Source organism: Phytophthora sojae, assembly GCF_000149755.1.
Source record: "Phytophthora sojae unplaced genomic scaffold PHYSOscaffold_13, whole genome shotgun sequence".
In the NCBI taxonomy this organism is placed as follows: domain Eukaryota; phylum Oomycota; class Peronosporomycetes; order Peronosporales; family Peronosporaceae; genus Phytophthora; species Phytophthora sojae.
The window spans coordinates 224,009-247,033 of record NW_009258127.1 but is presented as its reverse complement, the minus strand read 5'-3'; the positions used below and the strand labels follow the sequence as shown (position 1 = coordinate 247,033).

At 53.6% G+C, this 23,025-nt stretch overlaps 6 protein-coding genes across 6 annotated transcripts; 4 read left to right on the top strand and 2 right to left on the bottom strand.

Annotated features, from left to right (window-relative positions):
- Positions 1 to 7,421: 7,421 nt before the first annotated feature.
- On the top strand, positions 7,422 to 8,186 carry PHYSODRAFT_306879 (hypothetical protein; the record flags this gene model as incomplete). Its single annotated transcript, XM_009539160.1, has 1 exon — positions 7,422 to 8,186. The coding sequence occupies one exon, from the start codon at positions 7,422 to 7,424 to the stop codon at positions 8,184 to 8,186; it is 765 nt and encodes a 254-aa protein (XP_009537455.1).
- Positions 8,187 to 8,414: 228 nt separating this feature from the next.
- On the bottom strand, positions 8,415 to 8,891 carry PHYSODRAFT_306878 (hypothetical protein; the record flags this gene model as incomplete). Its single annotated transcript, XM_009539159.1, has 1 exon — positions 8,415 to 8,891. One exon carries the CDS (start codon positions 8,889 to 8,891, stop codon positions 8,415 to 8,417), a length of 477 nt encoding a protein of 158 aa, XP_009537454.1.
- Positions 8,892 to 9,660: 769 nt separating this feature from the next.
- On the top strand, positions 9,661 to 10,023 carry PHYSODRAFT_340904 (hypothetical protein; the record flags this gene model as incomplete). The annotated part of the gene is made up of 1 exon (XM_009539158.1): positions 9,661 to 10,023. One exon carries the CDS (start codon positions 9,661 to 9,663, stop codon positions 10,021 to 10,023), a length of 363 nt encoding a protein of 120 aa, XP_009537453.1.
- Positions 10,024 to 10,321: 298 nt separating this feature from the next.
- On the top strand, positions 10,322 to 10,902 carry PHYSODRAFT_306877 (hypothetical protein; the record flags this gene model as incomplete). Its single annotated transcript, XM_009539157.1, has 2 exons — positions 10,322 to 10,442; positions 10,553 to 10,902. 2 exons carry the CDS (start codon positions 10,322 to 10,324, stop codon positions 10,900 to 10,902), a joined length of 471 nt encoding a protein of 156 aa, XP_009537452.1.
- A 5,324-nt stretch (positions 10,903 to 16,226) lies between these two features.
- PHYSODRAFT_251990 (hypothetical protein) lies at positions 16,227 to 18,163 on the top strand (the record flags this gene model as incomplete). Its single annotated transcript, XM_009539156.1, has 6 exons — positions 16,227 to 16,425; positions 16,821 to 16,942; positions 17,003 to 17,055; positions 17,153 to 17,474; positions 17,665 to 18,121; positions 18,147 to 18,163. 6 exons carry the CDS (start codon positions 16,227 to 16,229, stop codon positions 18,161 to 18,163), a joined length of 1,170 nt encoding a protein of 389 aa, XP_009537451.1.
- A 1,430-nt stretch (positions 18,164 to 19,593) lies between these two features.
- On the bottom strand, positions 19,594 to 20,768 carry PHYSODRAFT_530113 (hypothetical protein; the record flags this gene model as incomplete). Its single annotated transcript, XM_009539155.1, is given in 2 exon segments — positions 19,594 to 20,292; positions 20,310 to 20,768. The coding sequence occupies 2 exon segments, from the start codon at positions 20,766 to 20,768 to the stop codon at positions 19,594 to 19,596; spliced, it is 1,158 nt and encodes a 385-aa protein (XP_009537450.1).
- Between the last annotated feature and the right edge of the window lie 2,257 nt (positions 20,769 to 23,025).

Below are 23,025 nucleotides of genomic sequence, written 5' to 3'. Positions count from 1 at the left end.
TTTATGCTGAGGCACTGATAGCGCGCGGTAGTGACATCATCACTGTTCGTCTCGCGACGGGCACTCGTGTCACGGTGCCTAAGATCCCTGTGGACCTGGGCGTGAAGTTTTCGGATTTTGATAGCGTGGAACGCTGTCGGGTCTTAGACCTCGATTCGAGATATGATCTCATCCTTGGTATGACGTGGCTGAAACGCCATGAGCCTTGGATTGAGACCCTTGGTGCTACGCATTTCTCTCCTGGTGCAGCATTGGCGAGTCATGAACCCACCTCTGCTAGGAAGCAGAAGCGCTTCTGGCGCGAGCACTCGACCGAGTCGGTCAATGTGCTGGACATCGGCGTTTCCGAGTTGGTGGACACTGAGTGTGTCGAGAACGAGCGTTCCGAGCGTGGCTCGCGGACGGCAGGTGGTACGGCACAAATTCCGCTGAGCGGGTGTGCGTCTGAGGGCGACGCCCCGCTGTATTTAAGTGAGGACAAGGTCGGCATGAGGCCGAGGAGCCATGGTCGCGGCCCGGCTGTTAAAGGATGTGGAGCGGCGCTAATTCTGCTGAGCGGGTGTCCGTCTGAGGGCGACGTCCTCCTGCGTGCCAGCGACGGCGCTGTCGGCATGAACATGGGGCTTTGCCCGGATGAAGATCGTGGAGTGGCACGTAATCCACTGAGTGGTGGCTGCGGATCGTGCAGCTCTTTGCTGAGTGTCGGTAAAGACACAGGAGCACCCCAGGAGTCAAACGAGGTGGTGACACCTGGCGTCAAGACGCACGCGAGATCACGGAGCTCTTCAGGGCGGACGGTGTCCATGAAGAGGAGGCAGCGCCGCAAAGCGCTGGCTGCGAGACGCAAGGCGTCTGCGATCCCACGAGTCGAGAAGGGCGTGTCGAGCGGTGAGGCTCCACGCGAGAGCGAGCAGCTCTATAGACTCGTGAATGGAGTGACGGGGCGACGTCGACGGAGGTATCAACCTCGACGACTTGTGTACTCTACTTGTGTACTCACTGTCTGCTCTCCTGGAGCTGGACGAGATGTCCTTGGCCGAGCTTGGCGAAACCTTGAAGGCTGGAGACTTGGTTGAGGTAGTGGTCATACGACCCGAACAAGAGTTGAACTCCTCCTCGCTTCTGGATGAAGCTGTCCTGGAAGACACCAAGAAGGCGCTGAATGCGCGGGGCGGATCGGCGATCCTGAAGGACCCGTCAGATCCCTTGTATCAAGTGGTAAAGGACTACCAGGACGTGGTCTCGAAGGAGCCGCCCTCGGGGCTACCTCCGGATCGAGTTGTTCGACACGAAATCGATCTCGTTCCGGGAACGAAGTACTGCGTGACGAGGCAGTGGCCATTGCCGAAGGAGCAGTGTGAGGTCATAGACGCGTTCTTCCGTGCGAAGCACGAAGCGGGCATGGTGCGTGAGAGTAAGTCTCCACACTTTACGCCGACGTTCTGTATCAGAAAGCCGAATGGCAAGTGGCGTATCGCGCATGCTTTCAACAAGCTGAATGCCGCTACCATTCCGGCGCAGACGCCGATTCCTCGGAAGGATGTTCTTCAGAACAACATGACAGGATGTACGATGTACAGTGCGCTCGACTTGGTCGATGGATAATACCAATTGCTCATGAGGACGAGCGACATTCCTCTCACTGCGGTGAGTAATCCGAGCGGCATGCTCTGGGACTGGTTGGTGATGCCCCAAGGGCTTTCGAACGCGCCAGCGACGTTAAATCGTCTTGTGACGTAGCTCTTCAGACCCCATCGGGCGTACGCGCAAACGTACTTCGATGACATCTTTGTCCACAGTCGTGCGGAGCACGGAAAGACTGATATGGAGAACCATGTCGAGCATCTGCGTGCTGTGCTGGAATGCATGCGTCAAAACAAGTTGTACGCCAACATTGACAAATGCATCTTCGGAGCGGAAGCGATCCCCTGCTTAGGGTGCTTCATTGGGAAGCGTGGCCTGAGGGCCGACCTGGTCAAGGTCAAGGTCATTGTTGACTGGCCGGTTCCAAGAACCAGAAGGAACTTCGCAAGTGGCTTGGCTTGGCCAATTACTTGCACAAGTACAGCGAGAACTACGCTGAGATGGCTCGGCCGCTCTCCAATCTCAGGAAGAAGGATACGGAGTGGTGTTGGGACACCGAGCATCAAGATGCGTTCGCGGCCATTAAGGACAGTCTCCTTCATGCGCCTATTCTGGCTCTGCCAGACCCCGCTCGTCCGTTTAGTGTCGTCTGTGACGCCTCGGACTTTGCCATCGGCTGTGCACTGCTGCAAGTAGACGCCGAGGGGCACGAGCGCGTGGTGGCGTTCGAATCTCGCCAGCTGAAGGCTGCGGAGAAGAACTATCCTGTCCATGAGAAAGAGCTACTTGCGATGAAATATGCGCTCGTCAAGTTCAGGGTGCATCTGTTGGACTCTCAGCCGTTCGTGATTTACACGGATCATGCGTCGTTACGCACTGCGACTCAGTCGCCTCACCTCTCGCAAAGGATGGCCCGCTGGCTGTCCTTCTTCGCGGAGTACAACTTCGAGGTGAAGTACAAGCCTGGCAGGCGGAATGTCCTTGCGGACGCGCTGTCGCGCAGGCCGGATTATGATCTGGCTCATGTAACGACCGTGACTTCGTCACTACCGGATTTGATCCGAACGGCTTATGCCAAGGAGGACACCTGTGTCGCGTTGCTGAAGGCTCTGGGGAGCAAGGAGTTTCAAGACTCGGACATGGAATTGTCAGCGCGGCTGCGCGCGCGGCTACACCGCAATTCCCTCGATCGTGGCCTGTTGTTCTACAACACTGGCCCCGAGGATACGCCCCGCGTGGTCATCCCTCATGATGAGGATCTGAAGTACCGCATCATCTATGAGGCACACGACACGCCGCTGGCCGGCCATCTTGGCCGTGAGAAGACCTACAGCTCGGTGAGCACCCACTACTGGTGGTCGAAGTTGTACAAGTGGACGAGCACTTATGTGCGCACGTGCGAGACGTGTCAGCGAGTGAAGTCGTCACCTCATGCTGCAGCGCCGTTGGCAAGTTTGCCTGTCCCTTCGGGCTGTTGGCAATCCATGAGTATGGACTTTGTGTTTGGCCTGCCGGCGGACGCGGCGGGCAACACAGGCGTCGTGGTCTTCGTGGACCGACTGAGCAAGATGGCTCACATTGCGGCTGTGCCGGATACCATCGATGGTAAAGGTACAGTAACGCTGTTCTTGGACCGAGTGTTTCGACAACACGGACTCCCGTAGTCGATTGTCTCGGACCGAGACCCCCGCTTCACGGGCAACTTCTGGAGCGCGATCTTTGCGGTGCTTGGCACCAAGCTGGACATGTCCACGGCGGACCATCCGCAGACCGATGGTCAGACAGAGCGCGTGAATCGCGTCGTCGAGGACGTGCTCCGCAGCATTTGCGCCGAGACGCCGAAGCGCTGGAGCGCCATGCTACCACTCGTTGAGTTTGCGTTGAACATCGCCGTGCACGCCTCGACAGGCTACACGCCGTTCTACGTGAACAGCTTGTCTCATCCCCGCGTCCCGCTGACGCCGCCACGTGGTGGTCTCGGGCTTGGTGGGGGAGGAGAAGCCGATTTTGCTGATCGGCAAGCTACGGTTCGTAAACAGGTTAACGCTTTCTTGTCGAAGCGTCTGAGTGTCTTAAGACATGTGCGTGACGCAATGACTGAGAGCCAAGACAAGCAAAAGGAACATGCAGATGCCAGGGGCAGAGGCAATGTTGAAAGTTATAAGGTCGGGGACCTGGTGTTGCTTAATGCTAAGAACCTACCTACACATGCAGTGTTAGCCGTCTTCAAGACGAAGTTGCGCCCGCGCTTCATCGGACCTTTCAAGGTTGTGGCCAAGAAGGGCCTTGCGTACACGCTCAATCTTCCGACGAAGATACGGACGCACCCCGTCTTCTACGTGGGCTTGCTCAAGCCGTACCAGAACCCGATGCAGGTGCAGATGGAGGTACCGAGGGTGACGAGGTCGCGGTCGTCGAGGACGCAATCGCAGGCGTCGAGGACGCGACCACCCACGTGGGCACCGCAGACACAGGCGGAAGAATCGGCGCCGAAGGTGCCGCGGGCACAGCGGGAGCCGCGGGCGCAGGGGGCGCAGCAGTCGGAGCCTGCATGCGGGCCAGAAGGTCGAGCTGACCCTGAAGCACAGCCTGCTGACGCCGTAGCTCTCCGAGCTCCCGGCCACGCTGCTCTTCGCGATCGCGATAGTATCGCACCCAGTCCTCCAGGACCCCAAGGCGGTCCCAGACCTCTCGAGGCACCTCGATCCATCGGGTCCGCTCGGCGAGCTCGTCGAGTTCGGTGGCAGTCTGGCCCAGACGCGCATCAACGATCCCGAAGGCGACCCGCCTGCTGCCGCACCTCCAAGAGCTCACCTTGAGTCGCAAAGGGCCCCACAGCGGCCTCCACTGGCTCTGCTCGATGAGCATGGGAATCTACATTACCATGTGGAGCGCCTCCTGGCGAAGCGGCGGTGCCGGGGTCAAAACCAGTATCTGGTGAAGTGGCGAGGGTACCGTCACTCCGAGAATTCATGGGAGTTTGAGGTGCCCCTCCGCCAAGACTGCCCAGACGTCGTGGACGCTTTTGATCAGCTTGATCACCAGCGCCCCGAGGGCTCAAGGCCGGCACGCCGGCCGTCCCGCGCTTCCCGATAATAAGCTGGGGAGCTGCTGGGTCAGCCACATTGCTCCGACGCTGATCCTGAGCCACAGCGCTCACTCCCTCGCGGGAAGGAGCGGCTGGAGTGCTTGAAGGAGCGAAGCGCGCAGCGCTAAACTGGGTCTGCGGCTGGGCGAGTGCCCAGAGGCTGCGCTTGGCTCGGACCTTCGCGAAATCAAAGCGGAGCTTGCGTTCAATGCGAACATCCACTTCACTGAAGCTGGCTCGGAGAGCCTCCATGGAGCTGAGCTTCCGGCTGTGCTCGGCCCAAGACTCGAACTGAGCTTCGTACTCAATCGAGTCTTCCCCCGGGCTAAGTACCACCGGGTACGTCCGCATGGCGGGCACGGACATCTGCTGGGCTTGCAGACGCAGTCGCTCGCGATACTCCGCGACAGTCGTAGACTGTGGAGTGAGGAGTCGCTCTCGCAGAGACGTACGCAGTGCGAGCTCCTCTGGAGTACGGGCCGCAGGCCCAATGGCTTGCAGCTCGAGAGACTGCTGGAACGCCTGGCGACAAGCCTCCGCGGGGTCGCGAGGCCGGAAGCCGTAGTCGGCAGTGCTGGGGTTCAGTAGAGGCCGCAGCTCGGGGCGCTGGGAGCGCATGGGAGCCATCTGCGCCGCAACCTGCTCGGACTGAGCCTCATCCAAAGGGTTGGAGATGACGGGACCCAGGGGTACGTCCTCACCACGAGGCGGCGAATAGCATGCTCAGAGAGCGCGCGCAGCTCGTAGAGATCTGAGGAGCGTTCAGGGAACGGGTTTGGAGTTCGCAGCGGTGGCCGCAGCTCCTCCCTCGACGGCTCGGCGAGCGCACAGGAGACGGGCGCGCGGGGCGCTCTGGGTCGCGACGGCTCCGAGAGCCAACTGGGACCGGCGAGCCTTCTTCACGGTGCGTCGACGGCGTGGGCGAAGCGTCGCGTGGCTGGGGACGTATCTCCTCGGTTACCCAGCATGGATTCGTCCCCCTAGCCCTCTTCATCAAATAGTTCCCTAGGATCCATGATCTGGCGGGTTGATGCTCGAGGGGAGCTGGGGCTTGCGCGCTGCGAGCTGTGCTTCTGGCGCTGCGCCGCGAAGGTGCGGAGGCACGCAGTGCAGCAGCACGAGAGGAGCGACGCTCCGAGGCGGATCTCGCGAGAGGCTGTCTGCGGTCGAAAGACCAAATGGCTTTATGACTTGAAGTCATGTGAGGGCGCGCTGCGCCGAGAAGTTCTCAGAGACGTCCACGCGATGTGGATTGACTCGTTCGAGAAGGAGGCCTGACGGAACAAGACCCGGAGGTTGACCGTTAAGCTTGAACTCCCGTGTCCACGGTTTGGTGGGGGAGGGTGTAACGGGGTTACACGAGAGTTACCCGAAGGGTTACGAAGTGGATATGCACTGCCTAATCTAAATCAGTAGGAGAATCAGTACATGGCTTCAGAGCCACTGATTATGCATATGACTAGGGTTTACTATGCTAGATGTGAACCGGATACATTTACACCGTAGGCGGCTTTGCCGCAATAAAGGGAAATACATTCAGTTTGAGATTCACATAGTTCAGAGTTAAGGGTTGACTCTTGGAGTCCGTAAGGAGTACGGACTCGTACGTTCTGGTATTAGAACGGGCTATCTTAAGCTGAGACTCTGCGAGTCTGTTACATCTTCCTCTGACGCTAAAGCTACGGCAGCCCCACTGCAACTCGCATAAGGCACGTTCCAGCCTGGTGTAAGGGAACAGATCTGGTCTTCAGATTTAATCCCAACAATAAGAGCCGACCTTTTAGGAGGGAAGCGTGTTGTTGGAAGGGCTCGTCCCAAAAGCCTTGGCTAGAGGGACGAGGACTCGTTAAATCGTGTTTTCCTATACGACAGCCGAAACACTTCAGATAGACTGTAGACTGCAGCTAAGTACGATCCTGCCGGCAGAATTGCCGTAACACCTAAGACAGACTATAGACAGTGTGTAAGTACTTCTCCGGTCCGGAAAAGAATAAACAGTTCATATAATCGACCATTATTCACGTTCTACTACGCCAGCAGTGCTGTAATTGGCCTTGACGTAAAGCCCTTTGTCTGCTGTATCGCACCGATTGTTTTTTAATGCGTTTTCCCGCCATTGCAGTCTGTATCGGCCAGTTTAAATGGTCGAATTTTGGGTGTGTTAGGTTTAAATTCGCAGCGTTATCAAAAATGATCAGATTTGAGCGTAAAAATACTCTTAAGAAAGCTGAAAGAGAGTTTATTCGTGTCGTATGTCGCCATAACCAATCGAATCTTCCAACGCCTGAAAAACAGCCAATCATGTTTGAGGCTATATTCATACAAATCACTGATGTTGGCTTTTTGTCCAATGAGAGATGGTACATCAGTGCATAATAGGGTACTTCGACCAATCATAAATCTATTTTTCGAGTTTTTTTTTATGAAAAACCTAACTGTTAATTCTTTTCTGGACCGGAGAAGTTCAATCCTATCGGCATAATTGCCGAAACACATCAGCGAGACTGTAGACTGCAGCTAAGTACAATCCTGCCGGCAGAATTGCCACAGCATCGAAGATATATCTTTAGTCGGTAATGCAAATGATTTTTTTCTAGAATCTTTAGTACCTTCTTTTTTAAAAAACTTTTTTTTCAAAGACAGAAGTATTTTACATCACGTCCCACTCCACATCCTACCCTGACCATGCGAGTTCATGCAGCTCTTTGGAAATTTGCAGAGACGGATGGCAACGAGTACGCCAAAAAAAATGCTGCAGGGCGGAAAGCCCTCAGACACCGAATGGCTGGTCGGACGGGGAGGCGCACGCCTGTGTTCAATGTGGAAAAATCTGGAACCCGACACTCGTTGTACCCTTCTAAACCAGACCCCAGATCAAAGTGTTCCCTTCGACGAGTATGGAGTTTTAGATGAGAGATTTTCAACATGTGCGAGGGATTCTGACACTGCGACTCCCTCTGTTGATGCTTCAACGTTGAGTGATCTGAATACTACAAGTATTGATGCGCGTTCGTCGAGTGGAGATAACTCTGAAGTGGTTATGGACCTCCAAGCACGTTTTGAGAGGGCCCGTAGTAACTACTATGAGGTGGTAGCAAATGAGAAACGAGCGGAGCTTCAGATTGTCTACGACAAAAGTAGCCTCGGAGGTGTATTGTCTACAGCGGTTACAATGGCTAAGAATGCTGTTCAGCTCGCTCGTCTCAAAGGGCGAGCCCAAACTCCCCAGTATGCGTTCGAAGAAGTTCCGAAGCAGCTGTCGGACGTATTTAACAGCATTGAGGATGTTACCCAGTTCGACCCCGAGCTTCGTTTCGATGGCCCCTCGCCAAGTTTTGCCGCTGCACGCATCGCGGAATCTCGAAAGAAGTACCGGTCGAATCTCCTCAAACAACATGGTGTCCTTGGTAAACGCCAATCTCACGAGGATCCCGACAAGCCTCTACTACCTCCACGGTACAAGTATTTTGGAAGGCACAAGGGATTTCTTCACTTTGAACCGGGAACATACTAAGGTAGGAGCCATCGCTCATGCAACCAAAGCATTGAAGACTTTTCTTAAAGGTAATTAAAATCTATTCCTTCACGATAGTATCTACCTGTCTCAACGTGAAGTATATGTGAGTGCGCTTTAAATCAAACTAAGTGCGTGGCCTACTTCCGTCGGACGACCGCGCTTCTTTTGTCGCCGCTTATCCGGAAACACCCTGCGGGCCGGGGTAGATCCATCGAAATGAGGTGTTTATGCGCTTGAACCGCCATCAAATGCGTAGCAGCCGAGTTTGAACATCGTTCTACAGCTACAGCGCCCGGCTTCAAGTTTCACATCCCACCCGAACACAGTCTGGAGTTCGGCCTCGAGTTTGCGGTCAGTATCGGCCCCAATTTCCACTTTCGACGGTGGCTTTGTAGGAGGAGAAGTAACTCGCACGACTTGCTGAAAAACCTTGAAGTCGCTTCCACTTGTAATGAAGCTGATTGCCCCGCGTGTTACCTCAGTTACGCTCAGTAGTTTGTTCGACGTCAGCTTCCTATAGTCCCTGACAAAATGAGGGGCCGCACGTGGAGATTCAGCGAAACGAACGGTAAGAACAGATTGTACCCGTCCAGCATCTAAAAGTTCTACAAACAGTGGATTCAGTCGAAGAAGCCTACGCAGAGGATGCAGATTCTTCAACTGCCGATTGAAATTCTCCACTGGGTTATTCGTCTTGGCCATACCAGTGCTGGTCTCGAGACACTGTCATTTGCTGTACCGACCCTCCAACCACTGTGCCTTTAAGTACGACGAAAACTCCTTACACTCCGAGTTGCCTTTCCACGCGGTCCGTGCGTAGTGAATTCGGTAGACGTGTCTGTAAATGAGCCTCTTGGTCTCGTCCCCCAATTTGATAGCGTGCTTGTGGACGTTCTTCATTACATGAAAAAAGCACATCAAGAATATCGGTTGCTTGTCTGGTGGCATGACCTCTTGAGCAACAACTTCAAATGCGCCTCGCTGGGCGTCATCCATGCCCATCAAAACTAATCTCGCCACATATCCGATATTCCAATAACCTCGACAGGAAATCCTTTGCTATTCAACGTAAAGGCGTCGACATGTAAGATGTAGTCAGAGGCACGTTGGAGGCGACGCATAAGAGCCTTAATCCACACATATTCGCGACGGCGCCCCATTGCGGCGCTACAACATGCACTGTCGTTCTGCTGAAGCTGGAGCGGTTGCTGAAACGTTCGTGCATATGCATAACCACCATGTTTATATTAGGTCACGTGCTAAATATAACTGCTTCTGTACTAGATTCCATTACCTCTAATGTCTGCGTACACTTAGTTAAGTCTTACACCTTATCTTGGGTCTTCATCCTCGCCGACCTCGGCTACGACGTCTGGATTGTCTACAACTGAGGCACCACGTGATCAAAGGATCACAAGTACTTCAGCATCAACGACTGGGACTTCACATGGGCAAGTACGCCCTCCCGGTCATGGGCATGACCATCGTCCCGGATCACGTCGGCCACTGGGAAGACACCACGCAGGCGATCGTCAGCTTCCCGCTTCGACTTGATCGGTTGGCCCTCGAACACGTCAACTCCTCATTAGTTCACGTGTACGTGACGCAGACCCCCGCGGGTACTTTGAACAAGACGTTCGCTTCGTACGGCTACGGTTGCAACTGTGGCCCTAGATCGACATGCTCGAAGTCGGACTGTGTGAACAAGGCCAAGTACGGCTCAACCTCGGCCGGCAGTGACGTTGTCTTCATCGTCCACCCAGACCCCAAGCGTCCGGGTTACATCGTAACCTGTGCAGAAGTGAGCTCTGTGTGTTTGTGGCTGTATCTGTGATTGTGGACCACAGTCTGTAATCAGAACCCACGTTCTGTGAAACGACCCCACGCTCTGTGAAAATACCATCTTGCTCTGTGATTATAGCGCTCTCTCCTCAGCGACCGGGTGCCTCTCCTTCATTGTCGCCGTCCAGGTAGTCTTCTTGGCTGCACACATGTGCTCGATCGGTTTGCCACAGTTGGTAATTTTTGAAGAACCTGCGACAGGAGAAAGATCCCTCTCGAAAATGTTTGAAAGACATTGATTGACACATGCACACAAACCGTCAGTCGCGATTTTACTCGAGATAAGAGCAATGGCGGCGCCGGGAAGTTGGGAGGAACCGCTGCAACGCATCACTGCAGCCGCCTGCGATCCAACGTGGTACTACGACAAGGTTGTGGTGCTTCTGCGAGGTCTCCCTGGCAGTGGCAAAAGTACGTTTTGCGACCTACTGGTGCGTGACCTTCAAGTTGCTTTGGACGGCACGTCAACAGCCAGGAAAGGCCGCGTTACATTCGCGTCTGCAGCAGCACCTTTTTTCAAGATTGGAGAGAAATGCGCGGCATGGATGACGAGCAGCTTCTACTTGACGACTTCGCGTCGTCGTTACGAGCCGCAGACGTGGTGGTTGTGGATGAGAGGAACATTGCCCAGGCTGAATGGCAACCATTCGTTGATGCAGTGGAAGAATACAACGTAGGCCCGGAGAAAGAAGGCGCTATCTACGTGGTACTGTTCTCGGGTCGTGGTGAAGTACACGCCCACCAACTCAATCTGCGCTCACCGGCTCCACTCGACCCTGAGGATCTTGGCCGTTGCTACAGGGACTTTGTTACTGGTGCTGACAGCGGCTCGCGTGCTGTGTTGACGTTCGACGTGGACCCCGATATCTAGTTTACGCCTTGAACTGTCTGGTGAACGCGAGACAAGCTTGGTTGGTTACAGGAATACCAGCATGATGCTCGAAATTGCATATGAGGTCTTTTCTGGATGCTATTTTGCTCTTGTTGTTGCGTTGAACACCGCAATTATACTACACCAATGTATGCAATGTTATCGATTGCTTAGTTAAGCCTTTTTACTCTGCGCGTCCACCAATATTTCCTTAACCACAGGTGCTTGGTCCTACTCTACCAAGTAACCTCCACCACAGCTATGTAACTCCAATCCCTGCACCTTCAACCAAAGATTGCTATTTTGACTGGTTTTCACTATGCAGGGTCTAATCATAAGCAACGATTGCTAGATTGATTCGTAAATAGACTGGACTTCAGTATGTTGAGGTCGAATCATCCTTTGGACGCAGAAGCCAACCGATACAACATATACCCCTCTTACATTACACTTTATTCTGCCTGGTTGGCTACTTTGTTTCCACTTATGCATTTGGCAGTAATACGTGCCGCACCTGCACCACGAAAAAACCATTGTACAGGTCAAGGTTGCTCACCCTATAGACCCACAGCAACACCGGTACCAACTCCCTTCCGTTCCCCTCGATCGACAGCACCACCTACACCAGCTCCCTTCCGCTCCCCTCGATCCGTCACCCTCCGTCCAGAACTGCTTCACTCGCCGCCTCCATTACTAGCCCAGCAAAGCTGCCTGCATACACAAAAGAAAGCAACACTGTTAGCACCCGGAGCTCAACCGCACGCGCTCCCGCCGCATGCCCCGAGCAGAACCACGCAATACGTACCATGCCCATTCACAGCCTCTCGACCGGCAGCACCGCCGGCACCAGCCCCAATCCGCTCCTGACCTCGTCCTCCCCAAGCCGCTCAACACGCGGCCACCATTGCTAGTCCCCAAGCTCCAGGAAAGCTGCCTGTATACACGAAGAAAGCAACACGGTTAGCACCCGTAGTTCAACCACACACGCCGCCGCCGCCGCCACGAACCTGGGCCGCTGCTCCGACCCTCGCCGCCACTAGACTAGATCCATACCTGTAGCGCCTCAACAACAGCAGCAGTTAGTTTCACCATTGAGCTCATGCACGTCGCAATCCATACGAGCTTCCTACCGATGCCGCTTCACGCACGGGTGCCTGGGGTCTGACGGGGCAAATTCACGAATGACGGGTGGTGGGTTGAAGTCGGGAAGGGGGCTGTCCAGTCTGAGGCAAAACAAGACAGCACCCGACCTTTCGGCACTGATTTGGTCATTCGAGTGTTAAATAGACTTAGTTTCACTATGGTTGGGTGAAGTGTCCTGTTCGAGCCGAAACAAGACAGCTCATCCTTGCTTGGGTTCGCTGGTTGCTAAATAGACTGGTGTTCACTATACTGAACCGAGGCCTGCTGGGGATGAACCAAGACAGCTCATCCCGCCACTTCATCGCTACTGACTAAATGATAGACAATTGGTATTTTGTAGACTACAGATTTCTATGCTACAACCTGCCAGTGCAAGGTCCAGCCAGCGGGGCTAGCTAGCGCGACCCAGCCAAAGGCGCCCCCCCCCCCCCCCCCAACAGCTTGGAGACTCAGGACTCGAGCGCGTACGGCTAGCTAGCATTTGCGTGACATACGTACATGCAATATAGTATCATAAAATGTGGTTTGCATTGCATTTCCTCGTCATCAAGTCAAGTCTGGTTTTTCGGAGCCTGTATGTGTTCGTTAGCACGCTGTTTATGATTTATATTCTGGTCATCTCGGTAGAATTCGAGTGCCCGACTACGTGCTGCCACTAAGCACGGACTACGTACCCTCAGTCGCGAGACCTTACTCAATTGCGCGCTGCCACGAAGACGCTGCCCGTCGCGAGATACAACGCCTGCTGGAGTTGGATGTGGTTGAACAGATCTACGACTCGGAGGCCGTGGCACCCGCCTTTTTCTTGCTGAAGCCAAGTGGAAAACTTCGTCTACTGGTTGACTTTCGCCAGATGAACCGATATCTCCGCCGCTCTCCGTACTTTATTCCCAAGATCCGCGAGATTTTGCTGCGTCTGGATAAAGCTACGTGTATCAGCACCCTCGATGCAAACATGGGGTATTTCGCTGGAAGACTAGCCCGCCAGAACCGAGCAGCGACCGCTTTCTGCCTTCCCTTTGGCAAGTTTCAGTTCAAGCGTCTGCCCATGGGAATATCGACTGCGCCCGATGAATACCAGGCCTGTATGGAGCGCATTTTGGGCGACTTGCCCTTTGTCATTGTGTATCTGGATGACATTCTAGTTTTCTCGGAGAACGAGACCGAGTACATGGAACACCTGCGCATCGTGTTTGAACGTCTGCGTCAGTATGATGTCACGCTAAACGCCAAGAAGTATCGGATTCTCAGAGACTCAGTAGACTACTTAGGGTTTACCCTGACTCCAAATGGAATCCAGCCTCAAACTAAGAAGGTCGAGGCAATTCAGCAAATTGCAGAGTCCCGTAGTAAGAAGGAGCTCCGCCGATTCCTAGGAATGATCTCCTATTATCGCGAGATGGTGCCGAACAAGTCAGCGCTCACCGCTCGCCTTAATCGCCTCACCTCCAAGAATGTGCCCTTTGTCTGGACTCCGGAGGATGCCGAAGCTTTTCGCGAGATTAAGACAGCACTGGCTCGCAATGCTTGGCTCGCTTTCCCTGATTACAGTCGCAGATTTCACGTATTTGCCGACGCCAGTGGACGCCAGCTCGGAGGGGTCATCGTCCAAGGCAAACGTGTGATTGCTTGCTTCTCGCGATCTCTCACTGAGGTACAGAAGAAGTACTCTACGATAAAGTGGGAGCTGCTTTCTGTGGTGGAAATACTAAAGGAGTATCGCTCATGCTTCTAGGGTTTCCTGTTGTCATCCACATGGATCACAAAAACCTCCTGCACCCTAAAAAAACTCTCTTCGCGTGAAGCGCTGGAAGTTACTGCTGGAAGAGTACCGACTCACCGTCGAGTACATCCCAGGACCGCAGAATATCGGAGCAGATGCCTTCTCACGCCTTCGCTACGATCATGTGAAACAAGCAACCGAAGATGAGCTTTTTTGTGGTTGACGAAGAAGAAATCGCTATCGATGGAGCTGTGATGAAACAGCACCAATTAGCGGATCGGACCACGAAAGAAATAATCACCCGGCTCGAGAACGACGAAGCCGATCCTGAGTACGCCCTTCGGACAGCTCTTAGCGTCGACTTGCTACACTACAAGAAGAAGGTCCTGGTTCCCGTCTCTCTCCGTGACGAGCTGATCGAATTACACCACAATTTCCTATTGCACCCCGGCGGCGAGAAGCAGTACCGATCGATGTCGACTTTCTGGTGGCCCAGCATGGAAAAAGCAGTGAAGAAGTACGTCAAGTCTTGCACGCAGTATAAAAGGGCCAAACTGCACGGAGGAAAATAGCTGTACGGGTATCTGTCGTGGAGGAGCACGCACTAAATTGTATAATAGCACACTTTACCCACCAACAACACCCACCAAGTCCCGATGACTCAATGGGCTTGTTAGGGTTAGAACCTGAAGGCCCAGGAACTTTCCCTTGCACCGGGTTGATGTTTCCTCTGTGCACCGTGTTTCCGCTTAGTCAACTGACGGAAACCCAGCGTCACCAGCCACGAGCAAAGGCTGGTACGCTCTCACACACAATATAAACCTCGCAGGCCCTCAGGAAGGAAGGGTCCCAGCCAGTCACGGCTTGATACGAGGGTGCCGGAGCTATACTCCGGCGGGAAGGATAAATGGAGTGCGCTCTCGCTCCTCCACTACTCGGCGATGACTCGCCCTTCGTATACACGGCCACTTCTTCACTACTCTTGGCCTGACCACGGGTAAACGCACGCTATTCGGCCGGTATTCGGCGGTATCGGCCAGCGCGCGCGTACTGGTAGTAAGTAGTTGTGTAATCTACACAATTGAAGTAACAGCAAGTAAAGTAACAGTAACACCGGTATTTTGAAGTAAGCGAAGTAGCGCTTAAAAGAAAGTGAAGTAAGCGAAGTAACGCAAAATGAAATAATAAATGGACTAGGGGGATATTTGTACCCCTGGTGTACAATTCGAAAGCACCTGTACTAGACACAGTCCTAACGAACTGTGAATTCACCTTACGTTAACAAACAGTTTGCAAACGCTATTAATAGTGTTAGCTATACAGATATGCAGTGTTTGTGCGAACACTACTGTACACAAACATGCTGAGCCTTGTCATTCATAGAGTGCACTTGTTCACTGTGTCAACGTTTTGCGCTCCAATCTGTTTACGAAGAAACTTGCAGCTAATTTTTTTGCGCTTTGATGCAATTCGCCATCAGGAATACAGATATTTTGGTTATTGTGGCTTTCATCCCTTTTGGCAAATCGGGTGGTCCAAGATCCGATATATCGGGCCCGATTTGCTGGAGGGCTCCGATTTAGCAGGAAGGGCTGAGGGAAGCAAACTATATCTGGCCCGATTTGCGTCTGGGGGCTGCGAGTTGCGAAGCAGGGGCCAGAAATGCCGCTTTTCGCCGGCAAAAGGGACCGCCGCGAAACCATGTCTGGGGCCCTCTCAGATCGGCGTGGCACGAAGTTGTAGCGGCCGTAGATGTTCACACAGGTGATTTAGATGGCCATAGTGCTACGAAGTGGCTATATACAGTGTGCTATTGTCCCCAATGTCTTGCAGTTCTAGTGCGTCATGAGAGGTGGGGAGGTATGTCCAACTTGGAATGCCTCCCCTTTGAGCCTTATGCTACTAACTCAGGTCAGATATAGCTAAATTGGACTAACCGATCATGTGGGAGCTCCATTTTATATAAATCGGACTCCGAGATAACACGTCAAATCGGGCGGCAAAATAGTTGAAAACCACAATACCTGTAATCGTATTAATAATAAAATCATAAACTAATAAAATCTCACGAGTCATTTACAGACATAATGTAAATGTATGTAGATGTATTACTATGGGTTATCTATTATGGAAAGGTTCCCTTCCGATTTGTCAGGTTTAGTACAAAACGAAGATTAGTAGGGTGTGTGCTACGTTTAGTGCAAAAAGATAGATTAGTACGGATCACGGGCTGGATAATCGTTGAATATGTACAGTACGACATGCCCTTGGAGCAACGGGCAATCAGCAGTGCCGCATTCTCGAATTTGCAAGCGACCAACAACATCTGCCCACGGAGCACTAACGCTATTGGCATGAAGGTCACGCGAGCCATCGGTCTGGCGACGCTGTTCGCCCAAGTGTCAGCTGCAGCCGAGTTGGCCTGGACACGTGCTCTTTTCTGGCCTACCCAGCGACAATGCTGTCCGAAAAGGATACGACCCGCGCCCAGTGTGCCACGTACAAAGCTCCGTTGTGCCACCCTGGCGTCTGCGAGACGCCCGATGCGGCCAATTCGACCATCGACGTGTTCGTGAAGCGGCTACCGGCTACGGATGAGAACAAGGCGCCGAGCGTCTGGGTTCTCCAGAGTGGTGCTAGCTACTCACCAGACTTTTGTGAGTTAGAGTCCCTCTGATTAAATTACCTCGAATTGCTGGCTAACGTTATTGTTGTTATATAGTGATCTACCCATGATGAGCCTTTATGCTGCTCTGCAGCAGAAGGTCAAAGTCTACACGATGTGACAAGAAGCCAGCATTCCTTCAACCTTCATCCATGTCACCCATCTCACCCGACTGCATCTGGGTTCAACGGACTTTTTGGCTACACGAACTTCTTTGGGTTCAAGAGGAGCTAGGGTGCGCACGCCAGGATTCTATATCTTTGTAGCTAGCGAGCAGGAGCAAGAGAACGCTAGCGCTAACCTCAATTAGTTTTTATTTTCCCGTGAAGGACTCACACGCGGCTTGGCAGATGGACCCCCGCGGAATCGGACGCAGCACGCACTTAGCCTGTTCTGCGGTGACGGGCGGCGTGGTCGAAGAGTCACAAATCCCTGCGTGCGCCAAGGAGCTGGAAGAGAAGTACGGGGACATCGCTGCCTTCTCCACTACGAGCGCAGCAAAAGACGTGGTGTAATTCATCGCTGACCATGGAAACGACTTCAGCACGACTGTGTATGGCGTCGGCTAGGGTTCAAAGTGGGTGGAACGGGTCATGCAGCTAGACCCACCTGAGGTGGCGGGGTATGTTTTGGACGGCATCCCGTCGAATCGGTCGTCTCTTAACGTCCGCTACGGTGCAGCCGCGGACGCTTTCGGGGCTGATTGTGCCGAAGACAAGGCTTGCAGCGCCCGCTAAAGGGAAGGAAGGCCTCCAGTCCGCGATCCAGCAGTTGTACACCAAATTCGACAAGGATCCGAGCACGACCTGCGCCAAGCTGCTTACAACTACGGACACCGCGGCATCGTCCATAGTGCGGTCCATTCTGGGGCTGACGATAAAGGAGTCGGCAATTCGATCGTTCATCGCGCCGATCGTGCACCGACTCCAGCGCTGCGCGGCCAAGGACGTCGACGTGCTGAGCCACTTCATCACTCGCTATGGTTCAGATATCCTTCCCGCGGACGAGGCGCGTGAGGAGCGAACGAGGAGTGTGAGGAGCGTGAGGCGGTCAAGGCCGATGACCTCTTGGCTCCTGTGCTCAGCAGCCTAATCATCTTCTCTGAGATGTGGGAATCGCCAACCCCCTCTGTTGAGGAGATGAAGGCGGAGTACGACAAGCTCACAATTAGCGATAGTATTAGCTAAGTGACAATAATGATCCTCAATTCAAAAACAAACAAAACGACAAGCTCGCGATGAGTGGTGCAAAAATGCACGAGACTGTCCCGGCGTATTGCGCCTTCTCCAAGGAGAAATCGCCCTCGTGTGATAAGCTCAAACTTGGTGACTACGAAGGTAACGGGATCGTTTACGAGCGTGACGAGTACTCGACCAAGCCCGCCACGATCCCGGGCCAAGCCAGTGTGCTGATTATGAGCAGCGAGATGGACCCGGTGGCGCCTCACAAGAACGCGGAGGCCTTGCTGGCTGCACTGCGCGGGGACAAGAAGGAGCTGGTCACGTTCGGCTCCACTACCCAGATCAGTCTTGTGGACCCCTCGACGGCTCAAGACCTCTGCGGGATGGCAGTTCTCTCGTCGTTCGTGCAGAACAATGGCGACCTGACCAAGCTCAACAAGACGTGTGTTGCTGACGAGGAGATGGCGTTGCTCACCCCCGATACTGAGTACACGCACACCTACCTGAGTACGGACGACGCATACAACGGCAGCTACGACGAGGGTTTGAGCAAGCAAGCGGCGGGCGAGTCGTCTGGATCCTCGACCAAAACTGGCGTATGCTTCACTTGGAAAGTTGGAGACTGATTGATTTAGAGTAGTTAGAGTTCCTACGACTGCAGGAGTAGCTCATCCTGAGCTAGCATCTCAAATCTCATGATGTCGTTCTAGAAGCCTGATCAGTTGACGGTGTAGCGTACACAGCCGACTCTGCTTACCTCACGGTATTCTCGAAGCCTCTAGGCCGTTTGGGATTCGGCATTCGCTTCCACGGCGGCTCGATATGGGACGAGGCGGCGAATATTGATCGTCTCAGCATACGCGCCGCGCTGGATCGTGACCGTGCCGTTGTTATTCGCCTTGATAATCACAAACGCTGTTTCGGTGGGCCTGTTGAGCTTGCCGATGCGCGACTTGTCCTTCACAATGAGCACCTGGTCGCCGACCTTGTACGTGTGCTGGACTCGACTGCTGTTCTCGCGTGCGTTGTCACGACGGACTTGGCGTAGCTTGCGCTCGGCGATTCGCTTCCAGTTGGCGACAAAGGGCGCGTTCACCACCATGTCGCGGCCAAAGACGAGCTGAGCTGGCGTGGCCTCCTTGGTGGTCGACACCGTCGATCGGATCGCGAATGCTACGCTGGGTAGCAGCTGCTGCCACGTGTGCTCGTCGAGGTCCGACGTACGAACCATGTCACCGAGGACTTCATGCATGCGCTTGAGGATCGAATTGGCTTGGGGGTTCTTGACTGTAGTTGGACTTGGCTTGACCCCGTAGCTCTCCAGCATCTCCTGGAACTCGAATCCCGTGAACTCTCGGCCTTGGTCGAAGATGCAGTACTCGGGACGCGGATATCTGCAGAACCACTCGTTGTCCAGCACATACGCCGCTGTCTTCGCTTCCTTGTCGGACACCGACGCAACTTCGAAGCAGCCGGTCGCAGGATCGATCATGGTCATGGCGTTGAACTTCTTGCCCGAGCTTGGGTGCGAGTAAGGGCCGATCTGGTCGACACACACCACCTTCCACGGCTGCGTCACGGGGTTCGTTGCAGGTAACTTGCCGAATTTCTTTTTTTTCAGTCGAAGTCGCTCACGATTCTGGAGGCGTGCCAAACGCGGCACAATGATGACGAAGTTGCATTGTAGCACCACCACTGCCGGGGTGCCCACTTATGCGCGTGTATCGTTCGACTGCGTCGGACTTCCATCTCCCAAACAGCTTCACTGCCAGACTATCAAAACCAGCATTAAACAGCGCCGTAGTGCCGCCACTTCGAAGGGAGTGCGAGGCGTAGTCTTGCGGATTATGGCCAGCTCGACCAGCAGCAGCCTTTATCGCTCTTACCACGTCGGATACTTGCAAATTGTGAGATGCATCCACCTTGCACAGTAACTCGCCCGCATCAATACGAAGCGCCTCGTGGTGACGAACTAGGTATCATGCTGCTAGTACAGGGCAACACCACCGATGCCCAGATCTCGCCAATTCTCGAGAAGTACCCTTGCCAAATTGGTCGGATTTACTCCCTCGATATTGTAGAATCACCGAAGTCACATCATGAAGGTTTCGGGTCTCGTGGCCTCTAGCATCCACAAATTTGACGTCCGCTCTCAGAGCTGCGTAGTCGTGCATCCTTGAACCTTGAGCCAAATATTCGGGTCTTCTAAAAAGAAAGAAGAAGCCCAGCACCGAAGCCCCCCAAATGACCCGGTGCTGGGCAACTGCGAAATCGAGGAGCTCATGCAGGCACTTGAGGATTGAGCTTGTAACGGGAGATTTTGGCTTGCTTGATGGGTCTTTCCGCCGCATTCCGGTGATAGCGAGTTGGTGGTTAGGCAGAAGGCCGACGTTGTAACCAAGGGTTCGCCTATGATGCCACGCAATATGGCTGACTTTAGAGAGCACGGTCGAGGCAGAATTCCTCGATCCCGATTTTCCCCAGCCATATTTCCAGCAGTACGTGGTGAAAAGGGCGAGCTGGTACGAATGTTGCCGGCGGTCTTCTGGCAGCCATTTTGCGAATTGAAGCCGCTCACACCATCTACACCACTGTGTCCATGTGCTTGCATACTTGATCTTGGACGTCGTGGCCAGTGACTCGGACTGAAGAGATTCGAGAAGTCGATGTAAATTTTCCTGCATTCTTGTGGAACTTGTGTCTGCACCCAACACGAAGAAAAATTAGTCCATCGAGCAATGTAAGGTTCGGTCCAAGCTCGCGAAGCTGCATCAGCCATCCAATTGGCCGATCCTGGAATATGATCCGCCGATACTCGAAGGTTGAAATACACCTCAGCCAGACCAATCGCCCGATTTATTTCTTGGCTGAACGCGTTGTTGGAGTGCATCCGATTGCACCAACTCACAGCTGCGGCATTGTCACTCCAACACTTGACATGAGTTGTGCGTCCGTTCGCTTGTGCGCTCCACTTTGAACCCCACGACCACAACGCGATGGTAATGCACAAGTGTTCCCTGACATTGATTGAAAACTCGTCATGGCCGCTACCAACTTTGTCGATGAGCAATTTCTCTTCGTCATCAAACTGGATCTGTATATATGACTCGTAGGCGGGATCAAGCATGGCTAGCCCGAGGTTGGACGCGTCCATATACAGCTGCCGGCAGCTCGCCAAACATCGCAAGCGGTAATTCAGCAAAACAACCATGCATTAAAATGTGCCGAAGCCACACCAGATCTGTTTTGGCCCCTGCTGTAAGTTTAATTCTGCCGAACCGTGGTGCTGATGTACACAGTGTCTGCAATCGTTGATAAAAAGGCTTGGCTGTTGGCAGACAATTAGCCACGTGGCGAAGAGAACCCAGTAGCTTGTACAGTTCGGATTTTGACGCTGTGCCGCGTTGCTTCACCGCACTGGCGCGAGCACGAGCTTTAGCGATCTTCTCTTCTGGTATCGATACGGTGCGGCGCTCGGTGTTCCATAGTAGACCCAGAACAACAACTTCCACACTCCATTCCGAAAAATTTGCCTCATTGATCGAATGGGGTCCTAAGACAGCCAACATAGCGTGTCGTAAAGTAGCTTCAGCGAGTTCTAGCCTGTTCTGGACATCCGGTTCGACCAAGACATGGTCATCTACCCACTCGTAAGGAAAAAATGGGTTCGTGTCGCTCGAGTCGGACACCGCTGCAGGTGAACTTCTGCCCATTAGCCACGTGATGGCACGGCCAAAGAGTGCGTAGCAGGGGGGCGAACCTGACCAGCCAAATGGTGCCGCCATATCGACGACGAGAATGCCGAGTTCTTTCACATATGCCGCCATTCTGAAGACCTGGTTTGCGCGTGTTCTTAAGTACTCTTGACATCTCCCTTGAGGACGCGTATCCGGCCTGCATGCCCTGCTTTTGCTAAACTGTCGATGCGCCGTGCGATAACTACCACTAACTCGTATCTCACTTTGGGTACCGACTCGACAATAAATGCAGCGTTTACACAGTCGTCTTTTGGGTAGGATAAGTCGTGAATTGTGCGTACTTCCTCCATCGGGTCCACATCCTTCTTCTCAACAGCACCGAGCGGACTGCAGATTAGTTCTGGCCACCGCTCAATGATATCAGCATCAACTATCAAATATTGACCGGAGTCTTGGCCATCCCAAATGCTTCTTGTGACAGCACGTAGGTAACGTCGGCAGGAACCATGGTTCTTCGGTGGTGGCTGCCGCGGTCTCGGCCCTTGTCTCCACCCCACGTCGATGCCCTTCTCAGCAATTTCATCGAGTAGATCGAGATGTTGATAGCCGTTAAGAACGGTCCGCAGCCGGACAGGATCGATGGCTTTGTTCGGTCTGCTGTCTACGCTATCTTTACCCCGCACAAATCGCGTAGCCTCTTCCAGGGACATATTGTGCGTGCGAATTACGGTGGATAGAGACTTGCAGGCTACTTCGTCAATTGCGTAGACAGGAGATGCGGGTCGCTTTGCACTAACGAACCCCCGTTTTGCGGTGCAGGACGGAAATTCGAGCTTCGGCCCGAAGTAAATCCGCTTCCAAACATGATTGAATCTCTCGCGCCGAATTCAATGACAGACTAATGTGGGCGTGACTGCAACACCTCAATCGACAAACGCTTGCACCCTCCATCGGCAACTGCTGCGACCCAAGTGATTTTGAACGCAAGTCAGCTACCCGGGTGCAGGATACCTTGCCGGTCTCGCTCCTTGCGTCTGCCTCTGTGTCATAACAAGGCCTCAATTGACGACTATCTGTGCAACCAGCAGCCATTGGCGCTGTCGGATTTACCGCAGATCCCGCCGACTGCGCACAAATTACCTCGCCAATATTGCTCGTTGTTGTGGGTACCCTAATTGAGTCGCGTGGGGGCCTCGATTGCACGCGTAATCTAGACTGGTCCAACACCGTCTGAGATCCATCACTTGAATTGATTGTGTTAACGCAGTTTGCTACTTGACCTCGCGCCACCCTATCGGCTTTGCATGGCACCGCCGACGGTCGGTCGTTTTGCGTTCGTGATGGATACATTGCCAGACCAGTCTGAACGAGTCATAACTCTTTGTGCTCGTCCTTCAGCCCACCAAAGCGCCTGTCAATCTCTTTTTTCACGATCGCGGGTAGCTGTTGGGAACGAAATGCCCATGCTCGCTGGGACAACCGCCATCACTGTCCACCGCACATCCCGCCGCTGAGAGAAAACGCATGCACAGTCGTCGCGACTTTCCTGATGCGGGGTCGTTCTGCACTGGTAATTTGCGAAGTACTTCCTGATGGATTCGCCCAAATCGCTTCTTACCGTCGTGGTTGCGGCCGTTGCGGAGCTGGGATCCTTGTTCATCGTGGCCCTCAAGGCGTGCTGGTCCCGACATCATCTCGTGTCGTACATCCTGC